Raw genomic sequence first — 27,114 nt, 5'->3', positions numbered from 1 at the left:
ATTTGTCCAAGTCCTGCTGTGGTTTCACTGAATGCAGACACTGCTCAGCTCCACCCCACAAACCTTTCTCATCTCGGGCTTCTTTGCCCTCCGGTGAAAGCTATGGTTCTTCACTGCGGTCACCACCTGTTCGGGCGAAACCCGCGGGGCGTGCACCTACGCCTCGGACCCCTTTTTCTTCCCTGCTCACCCTTCCCTGATGAGCACCCTATTTTTCTCTCCCAGGCCAGGGTTGCAACTTTTCTACCAGCCTCGGGCTCGCCCCATTGGCCCGCCAAGTAGAGACGCTGGCTTCCCATAGAATACGAGCCCCGGAGCCGCAGGAGCTGCTGGGCCCCTGGGAGGGGCAGAGAGCCCCCACCCTGTGCCGAAGCTGGGAGCGCTGGGAGTCAGGCGCACGCGCCCCTCCCGCCCCAAGCGCCCCTCCCTGTGAGCGGTGCAGCTCCCCCTGCAGCGCCTCCCCTCGCGGGGAGGGAGCCGGAGGGGGCTCCCGGAGCCGCGCTGCAGACCTGCTCCGGCTGCGCGTCGCGCCTCTCTCCTTCCAGAGTGGCAGCAGGAGCCGAGGCGGAGGCGGTAGGGGGTTCCCGCGACTTGCAGTTTCTCTGGGGAGCTGAGGAGGAGACTGCGCCTTTCCCCCGCGCCCAGCAACCTCAACCTGTTCCCGGCGCTCGGCGACTCTCACTCCCGGGACTCGCCGCCCAACATGAATTTCCCCCTGGCGCTGGTGCTCCTGTCCTCGCTCTACCTGCAGACGGCTGCCGAGTTCGACGGGAGGTGAGTTGGGCCCCGGGGCGCCCTCTCCTTCCCGCGCTAATTTCACACTCACAGTTCTGGGGCTCCACTCCCCGTGGGGTTTACGCAGCGAGAGAAGCTACTCTCTGGCCCAGAAGTTGGGCCACCGCACAGGTTCTCGGGAGTATAGTCGTGGAGCCTCTCCGAGGGCCTGCCAGGGACTGGAGAGGTCGCGCCGGGTTCGAGTCCCGGCTCCTAGAGGGTGGTTTCGCGGCTGGGCGAGCGGCTCACCCCCGCTCAGGGCTCGGGAATTGGGACTGGGGGAGAAGAGAGGCTGGAAACTAGGATCACAGCTTGAGGGCGCGGTTTCGCCTTTAAGTAGAGGTGACGCCTGGGACATCCCTTGACCCGGGAACTCGCTCAGGATTTACACGACGCTTCAGTGGGGAAAGTTTCAGGTGACCAGAATGAAATCACAGCTCGGAGCTGCCAGGGCTATCCACACAAAGACTGCGGGGAGAAGAAGCGACTGGGTTACCAGGACCTGTTTGTCTTCCCACTTGGTCTTCTCCAGGGAGGGGTCTCAAAATAAAGACACAGTGAGATGCTACTAATGAGTGTGCGTGTGTGCCTATGCCTGGGTATGCGCGCGTGTGTGTGTGTATTCGTGTGTGTGTGTGTGTGTGTGTGTGTGTGTGTAGGGGGGAGGCGGCGAGAGCTCACACCGCACTGCTCCTGAGACCTCCGGCGAGCCAGACTGCTGCGTGCTCTGACAGGTTCCAACAACCCAGGGATCAGTCTCCGCTGTCACTCAGCGGGTCCTTCGGTTGCAGCGCGCAGCGCCCTGCCGTTTCCCAGGCCGCGGGATCCTCTCTGGTGTGCGTGAGAGGGAGTGACAAGAGTGTGAGTGTCGGTTAGGAGGGCGTGCTCTGTCCCTTCACCTCCTCGAGATTACAGGCCAGATCACCTTGAGCACTGATGGCTGCTGGTGGAGAGGTTTTGCCCTGGGCCACTCCGCCATCCAGTCGCCCTCCTAAAGCGCCCCCCTTTCCCCACCCACCTCTGTGTGTCTCTGGCAGCCCTGAAGATGCCGCACCTGTTTTACCTGCAATCTCGGAACGAATCAATCGCACGATTGATTGGCTTTCCAGTGGAGCGCTGAGAAAAGCTTGTTTACCACCTGGATGGAGGAAATAGAAAGTCGGGGGTTATTTTGTACTTTGGGCCTGGGGGTAGAAAGGGCAGGTAAAGCAAAGGAAATTGAAAAGCTAAGGAGAGTTTAAGGAAAAGTGAGTAGCAACCAGAGGTTAAGCCTTTTTATTTTTAAAGCATTTTTTTTGCCTGCATTTGTGTATGGTGTGCATTCCTTGTACACACATTTACAACAAAAAATACACCATGTGTTAGGCACACAAAATATTAATGTAGCTCTTAAAAGATGTCTAAAAAAGCCAATTAAAACGTTAATCTTCCTAGAGGAAAAAGTCACTTAAGGGAACAATTTAGCAAATAACATATCCAAGTGTGATCTAGTGAATAAATCTGTATCCTGAAATTGTATACTTTCTTTAGGTATTATTTACCTTGGAGAGGAAAATAATATGAGTTGTTGACACAGGCAAGTTTCAAGCCATAAGGTACTTGAGATGTCAAATACACCTTAAACTCTCCTTGGTTTTGTTTAGACTTTTTTTCTAGTACAATTTTTTTTCTTTTTCTTTTTCCAGTTATATCTCCAAAAGAGCCCTGTTGCTTTTGATTTTTGAGGACTCTCCTCTTTCTGCACTTCCCACATCTGCCATTCATATAGTAAAAATTCTTTCTTTGACATGTCTTACATTATTTAATATTTTTTTTTTAGTTTACAATGAATCAGTCAAAACTGGCTCCCTGCCCCCATAACAGGTGTGAGTCTTTGAGGAATCTGTTTTATTTCAAGCTTCAAAAACCACCCTGTGAATGGCAGCCTTGAGGATTCTTGGTTTTAGCTAGTGCTCTTTCTAGTTAAGAAAGGATCTTCTCCCCCTTTATACACTATCCCTGTGTACTTGGTGAGGGTGTGTGTGTTTAACTGTCAGAGGATTGAAATTGGACCATAGCAGAACTATTTCTGTGAAGGTGTTTTATCCTTAAATTTCTGTAGGCATAAATTTTAGAAAATTGTGGATGTGATCTAAAACAATAACAAAGAGGGAATTAGTTTTAAAAGTGTCTTTGTTTATTTATATTTTTTGTTTGTTTGTTTGGTAGGTGGCCCAGGCAAATAGTGTCATCTATTGGCCTATGTCGTTATGGTGGGAGGATTGACTGCTGCTGGGGCTGGGCTCGCCAGTCCTGGGGACAGTGCCAACGTGAGTATCAGGCTGGGAGGTGGGCTTTATACCATCATTCAGTGCTTCACTCCACATATCGGAGAGCTGATAATTTCTGAGCAAGTCTTGGCTATGCAGTTCTGACATGGGTTTTCAGATACAGTATCCAATTGGTTATTCTGTACCTTTCCAACCTGAACCACCTATATTAAGAAGCTTTGTTTTTCATGGGGAGCCATCTAAGACGTTCATTTTAGCATTTGTCCCCAATATACTCCACCTCCTATGTTTTCAACAAGCTTATACCATTCTTTGTTCCAGGTTTTGAGATGGGGTAAGATAATGAGTCTAGACTGTATTTACACTAAATAAACTCATAATCTTAGAGTACCATAACTGTAATCCTCACCATAACTGTTGTGTAAAGTAGCCCATTCATAAATCTTTTTTGAAGAGAAGTTGTATTGACAATGCTTTAAGCAGACCACCCAATATGATCAGGAAAAAAAAAAAACTCTGAAAAGGCATTATTTGTAAGTTCTGCAAATCAACCTCATGTAAAAAAATATTAAATCAGAACACTGATTTCTGTCTCCCCCCCCCAAAAAAAAAGTGGATATATTAATGGTAAAAGTCAGAGCTATATCACAAAAAAATTAGAACTTTGTTTCCAATTTTACCTAGATCTGGATCTCAAAATTTTATCCCAGTCTTCCTGCAGAACAGTCAAACAAACTCCAAAAGATGAAATAAACTTCTGAAGCATCTTTAGGGTACTAGATTTATACATCTGGTGAAATGATGGGAACCAAGTTGAGTTTCACATTAGGACATAGACACTAACAAAGAAGCAGCTTAGATGAATAGAGTAAGATTGTTGAGACAGGTAGTGGAGGAGCCTGTCTTAGAGATGGATTGGCAATGTGAAGATTCAGGTAAATTTAATTTCAGGAAAGGCAGAACTTCCTTCAGCTCTTTAAACTTTTTTTTTTTTTAAGAGAGAGAGAGAGAATCTTTTTTGTAGATGGACACAACACAATGCCTTTTTTTTTTTTTTTAATTTTTATGTGGTGCTGAGAATCGAACCCCGGTACTGCCCCTTCTAGGCAAGTGCTTTACTGCTGAGCCACAATCCCAGCCCATCTTTAAACTTTTAAGAATGCTTGTGATGTTTACCTTAACTTTGTGAAGGAGGGGAAATGAGAGTTAAAGGTTGATTCTAATTGCATACATAGCCTATTGTCTCTAATCAGGAATGAGGTGAAGGGAATAATTCTTGTCTACCTACTATGTGCAAGCCTCTGTGTAGACCCTTTGCACAGATGGTCCATTGCCTCCTGTTAAAGGGAAATAGTGGTAACTCCAATTTCCAGTAAATGAAAGAACTAGGCAAAGCTCAGGTGTCCCTACTGATTAGTCTGTTCAGTTTTGAAGGGTAAATGGTCAAAAAGAAGGATAATACCTGATGGAATTTAGGCTTCTGCCAATTATATCAGTGTGTCAGAAGTATTTACACAGCTGGAGGCCAACAGGTGTGGAATCTGAGGAACCACCAGGCTGTAATAACCAAAGGGTAAAGAGAGGATCCTTCTGTTGGCCCAATACATAAACATAACCCTCCCAAACAAAAATGGTTAGTCTCTTTGCAGGAATTGAGACAGTGTCTTCCTTCTTTGCTGCTGTAATTTGCAGGAAACTCCCAAATCAAATGTTGAAATGCCTTGAGGTTCACGCAATCTCCCAACCCCACCCAGGACAAGCCTGCTTTGGCAGAATTCCCTGGACGGCAGTGGAGTGCACCTTCCCAAAGGCAGCCAATTGGAGCACGCAGGCTCTCTGCCAGGTGTGCTAAAAGAATTCCAAGCAGAACACTTCTCAGATCTCTAAGAGGTTCGTTGATATGGAATTCCCCAGGAAGCATCTCTAGGAGCAGTTTTTTCTTTTTTTCTCTATAGAGTAATCAAATTTTGTTCAATATGTGCTAGCTTGGTAATTCTGAATCTGAATGAGTGCAGAGACCATTCAGAATTATAGAAGCATTATAAAACAACCATTCAAGAGCTTTTCTAGGGTTTTACTGTCTACATAGGAGCTTTCCTATCAGATACAGGACACTTTTATTGTTTTTATACCTTTATTTTGTTCTTTCAAGTATGATAAGTTGTCAAATATAGTATTTGATACTACTTGTCTTTTCCCTCTTGTTATTCCTTAAGATCCTGAGAAAACTGCAACATGGTATGAGTTAATTATTGAAATGGTAATGCTAGAAAAATGTATAAGATAATTTTGCAAAATCAGTTTGTTTTCATTTGGTAAACGTTTGAAAGCCAGAGTGATGCAGAGGGACTTGCACACTGTTGCTAGGTTGCCTGGATTTCATTTCCAGTTCTACCTCTTCTTAGCTATGTAGCCTTGGACAAGTAATTCAACTTTTCTGTGCTTTATTTTCCTTATCTCTAAAGTGAATCCAAAGTTGTATATAACCTCAAGGACCATCCCAAGGTTTGAAAGAGTTATAATTTGTACAGTACTTAAAACTATCTTTGGCACTGAGTACAGACCACGTATGTATTCAGTAAAGTTAAATGTAAAGAAACACTGCTACTGAAAACAATGTTGTGGAGGGACATCTGTGCAGTCAGAGTCTTCATTTGTTAGACATGATATATGCATTTTTTTTGCATTTATGCTGCGCAAATTAAAAATCCTTGCAAAGTTCTCTGTTTCAATAAAATAAAATTCTTTAAATTAAAAAGGTCCAAATTGTTCTTTACCATTTACATTGAGGATGGCAAGGTTGTACAAATAAATCCAGAGATGCATTTTCCTGTGTATTTTGTTTCCAGAATCTTAGATGGTCTAAGTGTCAATTCAGAGTTCTGCCTATCTTTGTTTGGATATAAACAGGTAGAGGAATGTGGGGGCAAGAGGTCAGCTGAAAGGGTAGGTCGGCACTAAAAAGAGGCTGGGATGAATGGAATATTTCTGATTGGTTTTCGAAGAAAACCATTATGAAATTATAAGCTTATTACAACATTTATTCAAGGAAAATGTCTGCTATTCTGTAACAATTAAATTTAGTAATGGATTGTCTATTTTAAAAAATTCCAAACAGCTTTTAGGAAATTTAATTAAAAAAATACTTTTGGCTTTTTGACCCCTAGATAATTTCAACATTCTTTTCCATGAGGAGCAATTTCTCTTCCTCATCAAAAGTGCCCTGGTTCTCTTTCCTTCTCATGACTCACTTTGGAAATTTTTTTCCAAACAGTGTAGCGGCAAGGCTTGGTGGTATACACCTGTAATCCTAGCAGTTTGGGAGGCTGAGTGAGACAGGAGGATCACAATTTCAAAACCAGCCTTAGCAACCCTGTCTCAAAAAAAAAAAATTTTTTTTTTTTTAAAGCAAAAGGGACTATTCCCACCCATGCTCAGAACCTCTCAGTTATTTCTTATATGTGTACACAAATGGGTGGGAAAGTAGTACCCTTATTATATTATTTATTAGACCTTATGCCCTAGTGCAGTGATAGTTTTGTGAATGTTTATTCCATTTGGTTGCACATTTGTGAGACATTTGGCCCAATAGTCATGCAGGTCAGATATACACATCTACACAAAACAGGACGCATTTCATTTTTACTTACTATCCTCCTTTCCATGGACGTCTTTGAAAAGACTAATACTGTAGGTTGCTCTAGTTGGTAAACCACCCCTTCTGGCTTACTATGTCAAGCCACAAAGCCACATTCAACTGGGGAATTTCCATTCCTTCCCTCTAAGGAAGGATGGATCAGAGGTGCTACCCAAATGGACACAGAATATGTTCTCCTGCTTCCTGCCTGTACCACCCAATATTCTGTCCCAACATTCCTGCCCTGCTGGGAAAGCATGATCCATTCCAGAAATAGGAAGGTTGTATTTTCATAATTCCTTTTTAGCTCATATTCTTGACTTCTTTCTATTCTTTGATTCTTTGTTTTCTGTTCTTGACTCATAAATAGATCTCTTGCATACCCAAAATTCAAAATTTGATTTTCTAATTGTCATGGGCTTTCCTTTTATTGAATGTTAATGTTGCTCTTTATAATATCAAGGTTTTTTATTATTTCTATACATTTATTATTACATGTTGACAACACACAGCACCTTAATCACTCAGAAATTGTCACAAAATACTTCTGTTTCTTGCTTTGTAGTTATTTGGTTCTTTGACTTTTCCATAATCTTAATGGCACATTTCATTTTAATTATGTTAACTGTTTCTCTTTCCCTACTATGTGGATAGTTCTGTAATAGAGATTTCTCAGGGGCTTGTATGTTTTATTTTAGAAAGCTGTGTATGCTGTGGAAACAATTCTTTACTAGATAATTTGGGACACCTAAGTTCAAGCTTAGACTTTTGTCCCCGATTAGCTAGGTAACACTTTTTAGCTACAGTTTTCTTGTTGTACAAGTATATTTCCAAGGTACATTATAGATCTAAACTCCATCTGAGAACTTCCTAATGGCAAAAAAGAACATGTAGGATCTAGATGCTGTTTTCCTGTATGGTTGACTTTCTCTTTGCTTGGAGATTTTGCCTTATGTGTGTGGCTTATGACAGTAGTATTTTGTTGTTGTTGTTGTTGAAAACACTTTCTAGAGTTGCAAAGAAAAACCACTAGTTCTAGGTTCAACAAAGCTATTTAATTTCTGAGTTCTTTGGCTGTCAGTGAACATTTTGTGGTTTCTGAAGGAAATAGTATGAATAAAATGGTTTTATCTCATTTATCGTTAAAGACCAGGAAAAATGCAGGTGTTTTGTTATATATTTCTGCTAGGGATTTTGAGAAGATATAAAACCAACACCTACAGTTCACTTTGCTTTTTTAGTTCTGAACCTCATTTCCTCCTGTTTCATCCCCAAATTTAATAAAGGCTACAACTGTACAAATGCCATATGAAGTGAAAATTTAGATTGTTATCAGCTTTAGCTAAACATAGATTCATGAAACATAGGGACTGTGAAATAGTAATTCATTTTGAAACTATTTTGGGTTGTCAAGTAATTTTAGGTGGATAACATAATTACTATGAATATTGGAAAGAATGATGAGCAAATTATTGAATTATTTCTGCATTTCTAATGAAAAAAACTATTATTAGTTTAAGCAGAGTGATTTTTTAAAGTAAATGAAATATTTAAATGTCACATTTAATTTCTTACTTGCATCCCAGTTTAGAAATTCAGTCTTGTAAAAGGAAGATGCTTTGTTAATCTTTGCTCCCTACTCTGGTCATTGACTTCCCATCCCTAGTTTCAAAATTAGATAAATTATATCTTTTTTATTATTTACATTTTGAACTTTTAAAAAAAATAATTAAAAATAAATTAGATTTTACTTCTCCCTGTGCTGGCAATGGAAACCAGAGTCTTGCACACATACTAGACAAGAGTTCTACCTTTGAAATATATACCTGCCAGCTCTTAAATTAGAAATTTCGGTATCATCTTAGAAGGCCACATGTGGCTTCCCCCCACACAGAGGTTACTCCTAATGAGTGCCTTTCTACTTATAGTTAACAACTAGAGCAACTTGTATTGAACAGGAATTAGTGCTTTACACCTAAAGAAATATTTTTATACCTGTCAATCTTAGGTACCCCAGATGTAACTGGGAGTCTGGGAGTGGGATCGACCTTTCAGAGCCATATCAGCCATTTGTATTCCATTTGTTTGAGCATTTCTGAGACATTTGGGCCCAATAGCAGGGTTCTCAGTCCATCTTAGGGAACCTGAGCATGGTTCACTGTTCTGCATTTATTAGCTTCCCCTTAGAATTTTTCGGTAAGAAATGCAGATTTTTTTTTTTTTTTTGAGATGGGAATAAAAACAAGGCAGTGGATAATTTTGTAATTACTTTCAGCACTCAACCTGAATCCCCAAATCCCTAGGAAGTAAGGCTTTTGACCAAGTTTATTTAACTACCACTTCCCTTGAAAGGTTGTTTAAGAACACCATGTATTTTGAATAACTTCGAGTGGTCTTGGAATGCAGATTCCAAACTAAAAGCTGTGTTGAAGAAGCTTGACCTTTTCATACAGGTAACTTTTGAGTGTATGTAGTCTTCAAAGTTAAGTTTTTCACAGAAATCACTTTATTCTTTCACTCTTTTCCCCGATTAGAACTGATCTGTATAATAATACTATTAAGATCCACTGATTTCCTGAGATCCCCTCATACAGTTAATCTGGGCAGTCTTAATCTTTATGGATTAGAATTTAGTACCTCCCAAACTGAAAGACCAGGGCAAAGAAAAGGAAGCACCCTAGTCTCTGCAGTTTCAGCAGCTGGATCTGCCTTAATGTTCCTGCCCCAGGGATGTGCTGTTTGAAAGTGCCCATGCTGGTACAAACCAGGACCAAGGAGGCACTTCCTATTTCCAAAACAACATTCTCTGTCTGCTACTTAGAAAGTTTTGATCAACTTCCCCACCCACCCATCCTCCTGAAGCAAGTAGAATATCCAACATTTCTATTTGGTGCTTTTTATCTGTAGAACTCATATTTTATGCATTCTGGATCAGCTGAACCAACCATATGGTTTTCAGGTGACAGTGATATTGAGTGACTCCCTGCAGCATGCTACAGTAAGAAAGATTCAGCACAGGATTGGACCTTTGTTGTTGTGGGAGAAAAGAAAGGGCTAGAAAGAATGGCTCTAGTGGCCTAAATCCCATTACTATACCCTCTACCACAATCAGGCACTTCTGTCTTTTCCTGACAATTTTGTATAGGTTTAAACTTTTTCCCATCTATCTTTCTAAAATATTAATTTATTTTGTAAGAGAAGATGCACTCATTTCCTCAAAAACCCACCCTTAGAGAAATAAGTATTGACAAGTATTTTTGTGTATCTTTAAAACATATTTTAAATATTTATGGGTAGATTCCTATATTTTTCCTGTCACCTGCCTGTTTTATACAAATGAAAGCATACTATATACTGTTCTGTCCCTTGTTTCTTTTTCTAAATGGAACATCTTGAAGGTCTTCCTTTATCATTTGTATGTAAAAAAGCCTCCTTAGTTTTTATGGATTTATAGTGTTTCATTTATAACTATACATGATTTATTAACCTATCTTTTATTGAAAGACATTTATATTACTTTGAATCTAAAATAACCTTGAGTGTAATGTTGAAAAAATGTTGTTCTGCCTGCATTCTAATATTTCTACAGGGCAATTTTTATATATATAGTCAAATGATGTATACAGTGGTTTTTTACTTGGTAGTAAATAGTTTAATGGAAAGAAAATGGATGCCAGTATTGACTCACAGCTCTGGAAGACCCATATTTAGAGTCTAATCTATTGCTTGATTTTTAGGATGCTCTGATTCCTACTCTTTCCTAAGAAAATCCTCTGACTATTCCTACTTTTCATCTGTTTCCACTCAGATCAGTGGCAATTGGCTGATGTTGGGAGAATGTGGTGAGATTTGTCAGATCTCCCCATAGCTTCCTGTCTATTGCTCTGTCTGCATTTTATGGATGTGGATTTTTATTTGCCTTTAGGAAAGATGCACTTAGGAATTGCTTAAATCATTGATCTTTAATTATCTGCATACTTTAGCCATAATTTATATACTTATGTATATGGTGTATATTTTTTTTCTAAACCATTGTCAATTAGGGAGGAGTATGTAGAATTCTGACATCTGAGTACCACTTTTGGAGATCCTATTGTGATTAAAAGAATTGCAGAAAATGTTCAGACATTGTTGTACCAAAAATATTCCTAAAAAGTGAATTAAAATTGTAGGGGCATATATTTTTTTCCATTAGTTATTCTAGTCTTCATTGAATTATCAACTTAACTCATCTTCTTAAAAAGGAAGACATGCATGTTTAAGTAAAAAATTAAAAGAAATATTGAGAGAGAGAGAGAGAGAGAGAGAGAGAGAGTGTGTGTGAGAGAGAGAAGACTGCCTTACTTACCTGTTTTTCTAACATCTATTTCCAACTCCCATCAGAAAAACCACTATTTTCTATTAATTTTTGAAGATAATTCTAAACATTTCCAAAGTTTACCCTTTTCATAAAATTATAGCATGAAGTAAAAACCATTCTGTATCTTGATTTTTTTAATATAAGGATCATTTCTTATCAGTTAATGTAAACTGACTTATTCTTTTAAATGGTTATACAGTATGCTATTATGAAGATGTACCATAATAATCCTGATTATGTACACTAACTGATTTTCAATATTGTATTTTTATAAAATATACTACATTGAACATTTCTATGTGTATATCATTATCACCATTAAATGTAATTTGATAAGGGAGAATTACAGAGATCTCCTATCTTTATATTAGTATAGTAATTGAAGAGCTTTCATTTTTTAAAAATTTTTTTTAGTTTCAAGGGACCTTTATTTTATTTATTTATATGTGATGCTGAGAATTGAACCCAGTGCCTCACACATGGTAGGCAAGTGCTCTGCCACTAAGCCACAATCCCAGCCCCGAAGAGCTTTCATTTTGTTGTTATAAATTTTCTTACATAAAATATGTGATTCAAAGAAGGATAAATCTCAGCTAACATTGCAGTGTGGAAACCTGCTGTTCAGTCACTTTCTATTTTTGATTCTTTAGAAGATACCTTGAAATATAAATAGAATTGGTTTATTTATTTCGTTTTTATGTCTTTTCTTGTTTGGAAAAGTATAAATTAACTTTTAGGACTTCATGCAATAAAATATAAAAATAATTAACAAGGACTAAAGGGAATAAGAGGGTTAAAATAAAACATGTTGGAAAGAGCATTAATAAACTGCAGAAATGTAAGCCATAGGAAACTAAATATGTCTTATAATTTGGCTCTTTGCCTCTAGTAGCTAAAGGAAAAATGGAAGTGTTGTTACTTAAATAATTCATGTTGTTTACTAGGGGAAAAAACCGCAAACTGTTATTTCAGAGAAAAAAGCATGGCTTTTACTATACATAGTTTTGAAAGACTTTCACACAGTCCTTCACAGAGTGGGGAGTGATAGAATGGAAGGGGCCACAGTCACATTCCTGTCATGAAGCCAGTGGTGGATTTGAAAAGTCATTTTATGGAAGTTTCTCCAAAGTGAGATGAGACACTTACTTTAAAAGTGCAGTTCATGCAAGGCTAGTTTTTATTTCTAGCTGTGAAGGGTAAAAATTATAGAGATTTGTATAGACAGTTCCAAGTTAGACAACTTCAAGTTGGAGTCACTAAAAATGATCCTAAAGTTTGCTGTATTATTTAGTAGGTTAAAAGCCAGTCTTTACTTATTTTATTTTTTAAATATATATTTTAAAGATCAGTCAGCAATTGATGGAGTTGGTACCCAGACATGTTGTAAATGGAGTGCAGATAGGTGTTCCTTGAGCTCCACTATAAGTGGGTTCTGTAAAGAGATATTTTAGTATCAATTTTGTATGCATTGGACTATAAGATATATATAACCTCGTCTCCATTTTGCTATGCACCTTTTTATTTCCATGCAAATTATGGCTTGGGATATGGAGGACACATGCAAACATTGCTTCTGGGCATCATTTATACAGTGAACCTAGGAACAACAGACTCTTTGGCCAGTCCTCATTTCTCTTATCTGCCAAATGTTTGCATGCCAGCAAATAACAAAGCCAGTGTTCATTACTAGAAAAACACACATTGCAACTCATGTTTAGTTGTATTTTTTCTGTATGTTGAGTGTTTAAAGTTGATTTTATATTTTCTATAATTACTATGTTTATAGTTTCCACTGGATAAATTGTTCTAAGTTCAAATGAAAGATAGTGGTGGTTTTCAGTTCCTTTGTCCCTGGGATAGATTTTTAAACTCATTGATGAATTAACATATTCATCATTGCCTTGTTTACAGTTTCATTTTCTAAATAAGGCAGAAGTGGTTTTTGAAACAGTTACTTTTAGGGAAGAAAGTATAAAAATATGAAGATAATGTATGAACTTGCTAGATTTCTGTTCTCTAATCTTATATTGAAGTCTGATGAATAATTATATATCTTCAATATTTATGAAGTAGTGCACCAGAAGTTGGGATCATCCAGGTTCTTACTTTACATGAACTTGTGGGTTCTGTTGTCCTGGATGTTGGTGTTACAAACATACCAAGTTGGATAACTGTGAATAGCGTTTGCAGGGCTAATACCAACTTTTTCAACAGTGAAAAACATAAAATTTAAAGTTATGGTGTGGAGAACTTTTTGGAGTCTTTGCTTTGTTCTATATGATGATTAGGGATAGGGGGTAGAACCACTTGCAGTGCAAGGGCACACCGTTCCTTTATGTACCTGGCATTTGTCACCTGCAAGGGAGCATATGGATTCTGCTGTGCTGCTTGCTTAGGAGCTGTGTGCCTCCAGGCTGAGTCATGTGGTAACCACATCTGCATTTCAGTCTACCGCTTCTATTATTTCCTTTCTAAAGGCTATACTTGGTCTAATACTTGGACATTTTAGAATCTTTTAGAATAATCAAGCTGTACATAAGAAAACAGGTATATCTTTGGATTAGAAGGCTTAGTTCTTTAAGGTTTCTTATTCCTCATTTTCTTTAATGCTTTCCAAAGCTCCTGGCTGTCTCCAAACCTGTAAACCTGTTTTTAGCAGGCAAGAAAAGTTAATCCCTGAATAATTTAATTTCTGTGGTTTATATGACTTATAATTTCATAAAATTATCAGAACTCTATGAATTTTAACAACATATAGTTAAGGGTATAATATCCCTGAGGCCCCTCAGAGGAATGGAAGCTGTGGTTGTAGGGCAAGCTGCAGGAGGGAGTTCTAGAGTTGTAAGTTATAACCAAATGGCTTTGCTGGCTATGTTGTGTGAGTTTACTCAGGTCATTATTCTATAATGGCTATAGGGGAACAAATTATCATGGAAAAAAAAGGGGTAGATTTTTCTGGATATATGGTACTAATGAATTCCATTTTAGAGGTGCTTGTGGTGCACTGAACCACACAGAGACACACAGACATGCACACAGACACACAAAGAAAAGCATGCATGCAAAGCGTTTATTTTTGGCACCTTTACAAAAATTGTGATGATCATTGCCTAGGAAAATTTCCTTATCCACCAATAGAGACTAGACCCCAGACTGTGTGGAAGCAATTTATTCCAAGTTTAACATTTAAAAAAATTTTTAATACAGTTTTATATAGTTTAAAAATGCAAATTTTAAAATATGATATACTGGCTAAAATTTTATGCTAAAGTTTTAACAGGTATACATATTTCTACTATAAAATTTACCAAATTTGTGTACATCCAGGCTAATTTATGTTAAGTAGGAAGAAATGTGACCCAACTTTAAGATATTATAAGGAAATAAACTATATAGAACTGTTTGTCGGCCTGGTACTAATACAGCTAGTTAGAAAATAATGATGTTTGCTATTCTTTATTGACTTGTTTTGCCATTGTCTAAAATATTTTTCTTGATAAATTATATTACTCAAAATTGGCAGTTAAAAGGTACTAAAGAAACAGTATCCTTTTATATTTTTCTGTTTCATTCCTTACCAGAGTCATAAACAGTTTTTCCTAATATGTGATCCAGAATGTATTTATGCTTTGATTTATTTTTAGCTGTTTGCTTAAATTAGATCTGATCCATTTCATCATTCAATTTTAAGAATATGTCAACATCCAGATATAGTGAGTTCTTTTTAAGTTAAAAATAACAATAAAACAGAATACTAATTTGTTATAACTTAAACAAAATATCTAGCAAGCGAATGTAATATGTGTCTTTTAAAATACAGAGCAATCATTCTGGATCAATGGTTAAATTAGTGTCTCAATTGAATCAAATTTAACTTAGAATTTTTTTTCTTCTCTTACCTTTTAAAGAAGGCTCCATTCACCTAATTTTAAATTAGACAAGCAGATATACATTACAATCACACATTAAAGTGGATATTTTATGCTTTCAGAAGAGAAGACATTAATTCAAAAGAGAAATAATAAAATCTGCTCTTCTTTTACCTCTAGGATTCTAGGTTGGTAAAACACTGATCATTATTAGTACTGTTGTGAGTTTCTTCCCTTTTCTTTCATCTAACTGGCTTATTTATGCATCTTCAAGTGAAATAGTGGAGCTTTCACAGTTAAATCTTGTTGCTATTGACAACCAAGCAGCCATGCAAGAAAGAGAATGCTGTGAAAGGGAAGAAAAAATAAAAAATAAAAAACTTAATATTTCCTTCTCAAAGTTGGAGAGAAAAGGGAGCATAACATACAATATATAAGAAACAGGTAAGTAAAGATGTATCGGTTTAAACTTCACCAACCTTGATTATTAATTGATCAAAAGTTTTGATTTTTTTCAGATGTTTTGTCCAACATTCATTTAAATAAAAGGATACTGTCTCTAGGAACCAAAAATTAACTTTCTGAAAATGAAAATTGGATTGGAAGATACAGTGTCACAAAAGGTCTGAAATATTTTTATTAGAATTTGGACTATAAAAGAATAGCATAACTTCAATTATTGGTTAATATTTTTGTTACAAATGGTTTTTAATAACAAAATGGTGACTAAAATATTACTATTTTAAACATGTCCTAGATTTTTTTTTTGTTTCAGAAAAGCACTGAAAGTTGAATATGTGTAAGTCTCCGGGAATGTAACAAGTTGATAAATACCCAAGTCCAGCCTCCTTACAGAGAAAAGATCTCGAATTTCTTTTTTTGGACATTTGTTTTGCAGCTTTCTACGTCTTAAGGCAGAGAATAGCCAGGATAAGGTGCCAGCTCAAAGGTTAGATGATCATATTTCTTGAAATAATTTTGGCTAATCTATGTCTTGAAAGGCATAACTTCTAAATAATAACTCTAAAAGCTATAAAGTACTTAACATTAGTTGTGTTTTTGAGTTGCTTTTTTGGGAAGACAATATTCCTTAGAGATGTGCTTATTCTGTTTATAATGATACTAAATTAATTTTAATTCAGTTATTACATTAAACTTTTCCCTTTCAGTTTACAATTGATTTCTCTTATTTATGAATCTAATAAATTGACCTCCATTCTAACCGAAAGGGCAGTTTATATTTTTAATACTTAAAGAAGCAAATGTAAAAAACAAAGTCTACCAAATGAAATTACTAACCAGCCTATCATTAACCTGAGGGAATTGTGTTTCATATTCATTAATTCTCCATGGAATACTTCAGGTAAGAGATATTTTTACTGTATAAAATCTACAAGCTGTCTACCAATGGATCTTCATGCTATTGCTTTGGTATATAGAGCATTCCTTGTTTGAAATATTTTGGGCAGTGAGTAATGTCACTGAACTGATCACACTATGACATTTTAGTGGAAATTTTTGGTGAAATATGTGAAATTCTAATGTTCAGTGAAATTCGTTTCAAGAAGACAATGTATTTTAAACTCATTGATTAAACTCTTATTATCACATGTCATAGAAAATGAGTAGGATTTTAATTTTTAAAACATTTGGGAACAAATTTGATAGTACTAGAAATTAAAAAAATATATATTTTTTCAGGTTGACTTTAAAAGTTAGTATCAGTTAGTATCAGTTACAGGATTGACTGGTAGAGTACTGCTGAGGCCAAGGAGGCAATGCCAAGGAAAGAGTAGAATGTGTACTTGTCACCCACAGATTTGGGTTAGGAACCTGTTCCTGTGACTTGCCAGCAGTGAGAAACTAGACATTTTATTTTGCTTTTCAAGCCACAATTTTATAATCTTTAAACCTACTTTGCATTATAATTTCTAGCCATATAGAATAATTCTTGATAAATGTTTGCCATTATTAGTGTGTAGAGAATACAAATGAAGAACTCTGAGCTGTGTTTTACTAGGGATAGACACGGGATACATAGTACATGTTTTTAAATACATTTTATTTACCACGCCCATTTTTGGGAACTAAATAATCAATTGGAAGCAGAAATTTTATCCAGTCATTCATTTCTAAAATAAAACTTTTCATCAGATAGCTGTCTGTGCTTCTTCACCATTTCTTTCCCATTTCTCTTATAATATTTATCTGCAAACCTCAGAGTGGAACAGTTTTGGTTATCTAGCAATGTTTGCACTTGGATAAGGAACCAAAAGGAAATAGAATTGAATTGTGGAAGCTTAACACTTAAGAGTTATGGTGATTTATCTGACAAGCATTTGAGAGCTTACTAGAGTCTGGGAGCTGCGTTAGGTGCTGGGAAGATATAAAGATTGATAAAACATGGATGCTTGCTTTCAAGGAATTCAATTTGGTAAGATGATTGACTCTTATTCCTTCTATGATTCTAAAATAGAAAAGATGGACATAATATTGAGGGAATTCAGGGGAAGAACCACTTCTTGCTGAGGAGGATCAAGGGGAGAAGAGTTCATGGGCTCAGTGGTGTTCAGTTGATTCATTTGTTCAACCCACATGTATTGAGTGCTGTTACTGGCTAGATCTGGCTGATTTGCACCAGCAGGATACTGCAATCACCATTTCAGACATCATCCCAATAACATCGTGGTCAAAGAATGTCATTCACTATCAGTGTTTAAGACCCCCAGATAATGACAATACTGGATGAAAGGTGTGTTTTGACAGTGTATGTTTTAGTATAAGGTACTATGTGAGCACATATCAGGAGACATCTCAGATTGAGTGATGAGTTGGCATCCTGAAGGATCAGTAAATCAAAGGAAGGACACTCTGAGAAGACAGAGTGTATTAAAATCAGAGATGCCAGGAAATGTAAGAACTTCAGTCCAGCAGTAGGTAAATGTTTGAAGGGTATCTGATGAGAAATGCAGTGGGAGATGTAGGAATAGACTGACTCGTAACAGTCTTTCATGCCAAACAGCTCGTTTTTTTAACCCAATGTTACAGGAGACCACTAAAGATTTTAAGCAGGGAAATTACAAATATTTCAAAGGATATAGTTGGTGAAAATGGGCCAGATCTAGCATGCAAGTGAATTTTGTTTTGCTCAGAGTTTTCACATTTTTTTTTAAATACTTGCCAGTGTTTCACAGGAAACATGGTTATCAGGCTGTATTGAAAACCACTGGTTCTGCCTTGCTGTGTGGAATCTGTGGGCTGGAGCTTCTCAAGCAGTTGCCCCATTTAGAAAAAAAGAATGTGCTCCCCTTTTTACCATGGAACTCACTTCCTTCAGGACAAATGTCTCAGACCTGCAAGCATTTTGATGTTTGGGGCCAGTTTCTGAACTTCCTCTTTGGCAATTTAGAGAATAACTATAATTACTTGAGGTTCAGGACTAGAGGCTATTACTGTCAACCTGGTGAGAAACAGAGCTTGATTTTAAGTACTAGTAGTGGGAGCAAAAAAAGGACAGGTCTTGGAAGATTAGGTATGGGGAGGAAGCTGAGAATCTCATGGCATTAGACAGGGGTGGGACAAGATCGGCTGTCACTACAAACTGTGTTTTTGAGAAGCTTAACCTTTCTGAGCTACAGCTCCTTTTTGGTAAGATGGAGATAAGGCTATTACCTCATAGGATTTTTAATGAGGATCAAATGAGAAAATACTTATGGAGAACTAGGCTCCGGAACTGGCTCATATTCACGTTCAATAAAATATGGCTGTGACGCTAGTGATGGTTGTGGAGAGTGCAGAAGATGGAACCAAGGGGCTCTCCCAAGTTTCTAACTTGTTATTTGGTGAGCTAGAAACACAGGAGAAGGTGCAAAGGATGATACCAATTTTGGATTTGTCACATTTGAAGTGCTTGTGAGACTGAAGTAGAAAGGTTTGTATGTGGAAATTGGATTTTAGAGTGGCATCTGAAGGGCATGAGAGAATTCAGCGTCCTTCCATCACCACCCTACCCAAACCTTCCTTCCTTTTCTCATCACAACTTCAGTCAGGGTTGATTGGCACAGCTGCCACCGTGGAAGATGGACCTACAGTAGAAGAAGAATGTGGGATATGTAAAATACTATGTTCCATGATAGTTTTAAGTTCTCAAAAAAATTCTTTCTGGTTTACCATTTTGGCCTACAGTTGAAATACAGTGTGAGATACAGTGTCTTAAAAATTTCTACCTCTATATAATGTATGACAGAAGTATGCCCAGAGGCTTATAGAAGCCCTGAAGAGATTATACACTCAATATTTGTTTGTACGGGGACTTAAAAAAAAAAAAAAAACACCCTCTACAAACCATATATCTTCTTCTCCTTTTGGTTGGTTTTATCTGTTTTCTCATTGTCACTCCCATTTCTAGGCAAATATTTGCCTGAAAGTGAATCATTGTTAGGAATGGATAGGATTGGATAACCACATTAGTTAAGTTTGTATTCTCTCCTAACTCAATCAATACTGAGCTCACATGGCCCCTCTCTTATGCCTTTTCAGCTCTCAGAGGGAAATCTGTCCCTCTCTACATGTTGTTATAACACTTGCAGAGAGCCTGTAATTTGGGTTGTTGTGGAACTGTATCATTTATTCTGCTGGAGTTTCGTTCATGAAGGTGAGGACTGTGCCTCACATGTCTTTATACCCAGTGTAATAGCTCCTGAAATGGCTTGTCTGCTTCAGTTCAGTGTACTTTTAAAGGCATAAGGGCTAGGCATTTCTATATAAAATGAGTAAAATATGATGAATAAGATGTGATTTTAATAAGTGGATTATATTATTTAGGAAATACATTTTTATGCCTATCTAGTGACCTTGTTACGCATCATAGATCTTAACTCTTACGATTCTAAAAAGCACTTAGTTTATGTTCTTGAAAACATATAAGTGTAATCTGATTGTGTCATCTACTGCTTACAGTCCACTGATAGTTCGCAATTATGGATAGAATCCTGACTTTAAGTACAAGCTCTTCAGGCTGACAGCTGCCTTAGGTTTGAAGAATTATCTTTTCACTCTACAGCCCGAGTCACAGTGGGCTGCCCTTGCATTTCAGAACCTCTGCAGCTTCATGCCTCTCTGACTTTTCTTATGCTGCTCATTCTGAGGGAAAAGTCCCTTCACCTATTACATAGTGAATTCCTACTCATCCTTTAAGATGCAGCTCACATTTCCTCTTGAAAGCCTTTCCTGGCATCTTTCCTACTCCTGCCTCCCTGCAGAGAAATTCTTTCTTCTCTGTTCTTTTAACACCTTGTACACCTGTCATGGCTGTCTTTGTCAGGAGACTGTAGTGTTTCAGAGTAGGTACTGTGTATGTAAAGAACTCAAAGTCTAGTGAAGGAACTAGATTTAAAAGCCACAAAAATACAGTGTTGAGATATGTATTATAAATTTCTACCCGTATATAATGTATGACAGAAGTATGTACAGAAGCTTATAGAAGCCCCAAAGAGACCATACACTCAACATAAGGCTAAGCAAATCTTGGAGATTGTAATGGTTAAACTTAGTGTTGAAGTCTGTCTGGATATGAGTCCAGCAGACAAGGGGAAGGATGGCATTCTCTGTGACAGTGTGCTGGTATTAGTGTAACTTCCTGGGAACTGCAGTTAGTTAGTGCATTTGCGTGTGTGTTGGAGATGAAGCTGGAGGAATAGGCAGAAGTCAGATCACGAAATATGGTACCGAATGCCATGCTTAGTGTTTGATCTCCTATCATGAGCTAAGTGATGGGGAGCCAGTGAATGGGTGTGGGAAGAATAATACCATGCTGAGAACATGGATCAGTGAGTTCCCTCCAACAGCAGTGTAGAACTAAATTGAAGTCCACAGTGCTGGAGGGGCAAAGACCATTATGCTCTCACTTATTTCACGAGTCTCTTCTTGATGAGCATTTAGGTTGTTTTCAAACTTCTGGGTAAGGTTCTTTATCAGATGAATTTGGAGCAATTAATGTTTTCCTTAAAAATAAAAACTAAACTATAAGGTCAAACTGATAGATAAGTCATAGTCTATACACAGTCACAAAGTTAGTTTTGTTTTTAAATAACCAATGTATAGCTAAACTGATTATATATCAGTGAGCCTTTTAGGGATTTTGGTTCTGAAACAGGTAATGATGGTCACATTAATATTTTCTGGCCATTTGTGGTGATTCCTCAGTAAACCTGCTCAATCTCAGATCCTATCTTTAACTGGAAAGATACAATAATTTGAAACTAAGAGAAATACCACAGTGGGGTTCTTTATAACCTTATGAAATCGGACATTATGACATCAAATAGCATGTTAATATCCTTTTTCAAAAAATTATTTACCTCTACATCTTCTCCGAAACCTTTTGTGATGTCCCTAAATCTATGCAATTAATCACTGCCTCTTCCATACCCTTCATGTGCATCTGTTATTAAGGGGTCTTTACTTCCTTTTGTCTGTCCTTCCTGGTCCTACCTCCTTAAGGATGAGGACTTGGTTCTTTATTCACTTTGTATCCCCAGCTCTCAATATGGTATCTGAGATACTGGCTTTTTCTCCTTACTGTCTTAGAAACCTCATCATAACTAACATTTTATTGAGCTTTTACTTGGAGATGGTTATTGTTTTAAGTACCTTATTTGTTTCTTGTTCTTTCCTCTCAAACCTGGAATAAGTTCTATACAAATTGCATGGATTTATGATTTTTTTAAGCTAAAAAATGGTGATGATGTCAACTTTCCATGGTTCACCCTCTGATTTCCGTTTGAAAGCAGAGCAAAGCTAAGTAATTTGCATAGTTCATGCATTTCCTAAGTGGCAGGGCTGGAACCCCAGCATTCTAACTCCAGCATCTGTATTCTTTACTTCTCTAAAGTCCATTGAAAAAATGAATGACAGCTCACAAATAACATTCATAAAGAATCCATGTTTTCATACTTACTGTTTTTGTATTTGAAAAATTTAAACTCTACAGAAGAGTTGAAAGAATAGGAATAGTAAATACCCATATACTCTTCATCTGAGATTGTTAACATTTTACACATATTCACTCTGAGTGCCATTTGAAAGTAACTTATTCTCATAATAGCACTTCTTGCCTAAATACTTCAGAATTCACGCATTTATCTCTGAAGAATAAGGACATTTATGTAGAACGTCCTTATTTATCAAGCTTAAGAAATTTGACATAGATAAAATAATATTGTGTAATAAATAGCTCATAGTCTCAATAATGGTTTTTATGGATTTTTTTCCTATTTTGATCCAGATCTAATCATATATCAAATTGTGCATTTAAGCTGATATTTCTTTTTGGTATTCTTTATTCTAGTACATTTATATCACTTTTTGTGATATTTTCTCAACATGTTGTTTTTGGAGTGTTCACTTCAGTTGCTTGGTAGAATGCTCTACAAGCTAAATTTGTTTATGGTTTGTGTGTCACTCAGTTCAGGTTAATTTTTGGGGTGTGAGGGTCAAGAATATTCCATAGGTGATAATATGTTATGGCCTTGCCATTGTATATAGTATCAGCATGTCCCATTATTGGTGAAGCTTAGTTTGATCATGTGATTAAGGTGGTATCCACCAGATTTCTACACTGAAAGGGACCTTCTTTTCCTTTAGTTCTTAGAAGGTACTCTGAGGGTATACATTTAAACTGAATATCCTGTTTGCCAGCAAACATTCAACCATGTGAGAGTTTTAGCATCTATGGGTCATCTTTCCTCAAATCAGTTATTTCAATAATGGTTGTAAAATAGTGTTTTTCAAATATTGTCATTCTCCTACATATTGGCTGGCATCTCTGTAAAAAAAAAGAGTTTAGTTCCTTTATTTTTTAGATTCACTTTGAACCCATGGGTTCTTTTGTTAGTTGATGATTATCCTTTACTATCATTTGATGCTCAAATTATTACAATTTGGCCAGTTAAAACTCTTCCAAGCCAGCTTCTATGCCCTTTTCACTTACATTCACCAGTTTTTTAGTATTTCCTTGATTTTTGCCAGAGAAGAATATTATAGCCTCCTCAAACCCAGGCCTCTTATAGAGGAATGATATTTAGAACAAGGATTTGGATGCTAGGTTTGCATATTGCTGCTGGTACCCTACTTTAAAAAAAAACAAAACTTATTTGCTTTTCAAATAAATTGTCACACTTATGTGTTCCTAAAGTCTCATTTGGGCATTTATTCTAATTTCCATTCTATCTTAATGAAATCAGAAAAAAAAGTTAAAATGCCAAGTAAACTGAAAGTGACAACAATGCTCGGAGGAAGATTTTTGAAGTAGAAAGGGAGAGTACCTTAATTATGATAAACAAAATTTGGCTTGGAATGCAAGATGTAAATTCAACCACTTATCTTCCTTTGAGCTACTTTAGGAATTAAAAGTTAATTAGTAATAAGCAACAAATGAAATAGATACTTGAGAAATTTATCTAAATTGGATGTTTCCAAACACAAAAATAAATGATTATCTGGTAGCTCTAGAGAAACAACATTATATGGACCAGAAAGGATGTATTTTAACTTTATGCTTGTGAAATACCATCTATATTTGACCTTGACTATTTCACTATAATTCATGATTACTTAAGTTCTTAATTACAGTAATATTGAATTTAGCCCAAAGGGAGGGAAAAAATCCCTAAGATAATAATACTTCAAAAAGAGATAATAATTCTATACATATTAATTGTTCAGGATCCAGTCAGCAGTAGTACACCATAAGCAATGAAGAGATTATTTTATTTTAAAATATTCTGTCAGGGTTACCTTAGTTTGATTGATTGTTTGTTTTAATGATAGATTGTATTCTTGACTGCAACTTTTCCTTCCTACAAATTTAATCTAAATACCTTCGTTTTTTAGTTACCATTCTCTACCTCTCCTTTCATTCTTTTCTCTTTAGCCTTTTCCTATAATATCTTGCTCTTCCCCTCCAAATCCACTCAACAGCTGGCTCTTCTGCTCTTTTTCTGACCACCAGAGGAACCAGTGGATTGAGCATAGACCTGTCACCTCACTTGGTTAATTGTTTTCATGTTTGCTGGTGAAACAAAAAGAACATGTGCTTCCCTCCTGCCTTCTGTGGATGTTGCAAGGATAAGTTCAGTCACGTACAATAGCATTGAGTTCTGTTTACATGAGAACAACAGATTTTTTTAAGACAACAGAGGGCACTTGTACTGAGTTTTTGCTGCAGCAGGAATTTAGATTGAACATTGGATAATTGACACTACAATACAGGTTTTGGGGAAGCTGAGAGCTGTTTTCCTAGATTTGGATGCTAGGATTCTTTCCTCTGGGTTTTGTTCTACATGTGTTATGTGATGGCTCAAGCCCTTTCCACTAGATCCTATAAAATTCTGCCTTCAATCTTTCCAGGTTCTATTAATATGGCAGTGAATTGTTTTATGCTTCTTTAAGCAATTTTTTCCTCCTCCAAGACCTGTGCTCTTTGAAAGATATTCCTCATCACATTTTCTTTTCCTCTCAAATGAGTTTATTCATATCTGAATTCTTTGGAGCTTGCTGGATGTAATGTGAGCTCTCTGAAATCTCTGTATTTGGTATCTATTCATTCTTCTGCCCTACACTTGCTTGCTTGTCACCTTTGCTTCTAAGTAAGATAACCTGGTGGACAAGGTTCTTTGTTCTACCTTTGGTAGAGCCATGTCTGAATGACAACATGATACAGATTGCAAAAATTACAAATGACTCTTAGGACTCAGGAATATTAAGAAAATTCTTCTCAAGTTACCAACAAACCTGAGGTTGTGTGGGCTTTTCCCTTGTCAGTTTTGAGAGTCACTGTCTCCTTGGGCATATCAACATGTCCTTATTTTTGAAACATGGGCACTTGACTCCCAGTGTGATTAGCTTTCATATGAATCATTATAGAATTGAAGTGGGAGTTTCATTTTCCCCTAACTTATTTGATAACTTACTACTTACTTCAGAATTGAAAAACATTGTCCAGCCTTCAGAACTAGAGTGACATCGGTTAGGATGGATATTTAAGAGGAAAATTTTAGAATGCAGTCAACAGCAGAGGCTTGAATATGTGACATTAAAGAGCTATGTTGCTTTGCCTTTTGAGATGTGGTGCATTTTTTTAGTAAAAACAAAGATTCAGAGGTTATTTGAAGGTCATTCTGGAGATTATGCTATATGAATGATAGAGAATAAGAGTAAATTTTGAGTATGATTTGCCTACTTGGACTTAATTCTGGTAACTGATTTTATTGTGTGTGGGGAAATCTGTCACATCTGTAATCTTTACTTGCCTTTATTTACTGAACCACTAAGCTGTACATGGATGCCAGGCACAGTGGACAATCAGATTTGACCCAAACTTTCTGTCCTTGACCCATATGAAGGTCAGAGGAGCAATGCTGACTTTTCGGATTAATCTGTAGTGCTAATAGGGACATTATTTCTTCCAAGTCAAGTGTATCATCTATTTATGATGTTTTAGAAGATCACTATTAAGTGCAAACAGAGGATTTATCCTTCTTTTTGAGAGTAAGTAAATGACCTGTTATTCATAGTCTAATGCAGTTTATAAAAGGTGGTTGTTACTAGTCTCTAAGAGTCACATTATAATGAAACAAGTTGTTAGGAAGCAGAAGTTTACATGAAAGTTGGGAGTCATTTTTATCCAGTTCTAAAACAGGTATGTCCATTCTAATGTAGTTACTTATATGTAGAAAATAAAGTTATTTTAATACTCTCAGTAGTATTTGGAATTGTATTTCTGAAATAAATTTGATGAGTTTTAATTCACTACTGGGATCTAACTCATAACACTTCTATTCAAAGTATATATCTGAAGAAAATTTTTGCTGGCTTGATAATAAACAGATGAAAGTCCAGATTCCACAGCCTAGGTCTGAAGGACAGTCAGTTAGGAATTATATTTGGCTGGAAGTAATAGTAGATGGAAAGAATTTAGGGTTAATAGTATGACTTCTTGCTCTGCTCTTTTTTTCATTCTTGAGATCATCTCATGGTCATAAAAGGCCTGTGTAGTTCAGCCGTTACTTCCACAATCCAGGCAAAAAGGCAGAGAGGGGTATAATCATCATCCCCCTCCTTTAAGTAGCATTCCAAAAACCCCATCCAGTAACTTCTTCTTACATTCCAGTTCACCAGAATTTAGTCATTTGGCTACCTGTGTCTGCCAAGGAGGAAGGGAAATGTAGTTTTCCATTGCTAACTCATCACCCACTCCAAATAATAACAGTAACACAAAACAACTCACCAAAACCAAACCAACAAAAGCAAACATTATCCTATATTGAGGCAGAGAAGAAAGAGAGATGTTGGTGAGAATCCAAAGAATCCAGCTGGCCTTTTATGATCTATTTTAGCCTTTCCTTTGATCTCATCTGCTGTTTTAAGCACTTTACACCATAGACTCATGAGAACACTTTGCACTCACAGAGTAGACCTCGACTATCCCCCCCCACACACACACTTTGCTCATATTCTGAAAACTTTTTGTTTCCTGTCCCAACAGCCTCTTACCTCTAACACATAGCTCAGATCACAGTGCACATCTGAGGCCTCTCCAGGGTCTGAGTTATAGTCATCACATGCTCCATTGTTCTTTCATCTCTCTGTAGTAGCACTTGTCATAGCTTCAACAAAATTAGTTACACAGTTAATTTTTCATATTCTCTGTGATTCTCTCATCTCCCCACTGGTGTGCAGTATCATACATTTTATGTAACCAATGTTCTATGTGTATTTACTGAATCCCATCCCAAACCTAAAGCCAACAAGATAATAGGAAAAAATACTCTTGTGCAAAAATTTTCAAAGGATTGGATTATATCAGCTTTATGAGCATACTGTTACTTTTAATAGCTGTTGGCTAACCTAATAACTACTAACCTAAGAGCTGTTGGCTAACCTAATGGTTACTTTGTTTATAGTCTGTCAGTTCAGCAGTTTGCTCTAAAATACAAACTCCTTAAACATGGAAGAAACATTAACAGGCTTGACCTCATATAATGCGTGCATTTGATGTACCTAAGACTAGGGCATTCTGCTTAGAAAAAGGGAGAAGGAACAAAAAAGATCTTTTGTTCTTATAGAGCACCTGAAACCACTATAAATAGAAGATCATCAAGTTGGTCAGGGGTCAAAACTAATACAGCCTGGGGCCTCAGGTTC

General features: G+C 37.0%; 1 protein-coding gene across 4 annotated transcripts in view; it reads left to right on the top strand.

The window, feature by feature from the left end:
* Positions 1-425: 425 nt before the first annotated feature.
* Positions 426-27,114, top strand: part of Npnt (nephronectin) — a 69,646-nt gene continuing 42,957 nt past the window's right edge. The window contains exons 1-3 of one of the 4 annotated variants that reach the window (XM_046459203.2): positions 426-774; positions 2,983-3,083; positions 15,809-15,859. In XM_046459203.2, the coding sequence (XP_046315159.1) occupies positions 704-774; positions 2,983-3,083; positions 15,809-15,859 (223 nt within the window). In that variant the 5' untranslated portion in view covers positions 426-703. The remainder of the gene's footprint in view (positions 775-2,982; positions 3,084-15,808; positions 15,860-27,114) is intronic. The other 3 variants (XM_046459205.2, XM_046459204.2, XM_046459206.2) reach the window with 3 other exon arrangements.

This window comes from Marmota monax, unplaced genomic scaffold (genome assembly GCF_021218885.2).
Source record: "Marmota monax isolate L192 unplaced genomic scaffold, Marmota_monax_Labrador192_F-V1.1 WCK01_AAM20220418_F8-fsc00002, whole genome shotgun sequence".
In the NCBI taxonomy this organism is placed as follows: Eukaryota; Metazoa; Chordata; class Mammalia; order Rodentia; family Sciuridae; genus Marmota; species Marmota monax.
This window is presented reverse-complemented; position numbering and strand designations above follow the sequence as displayed.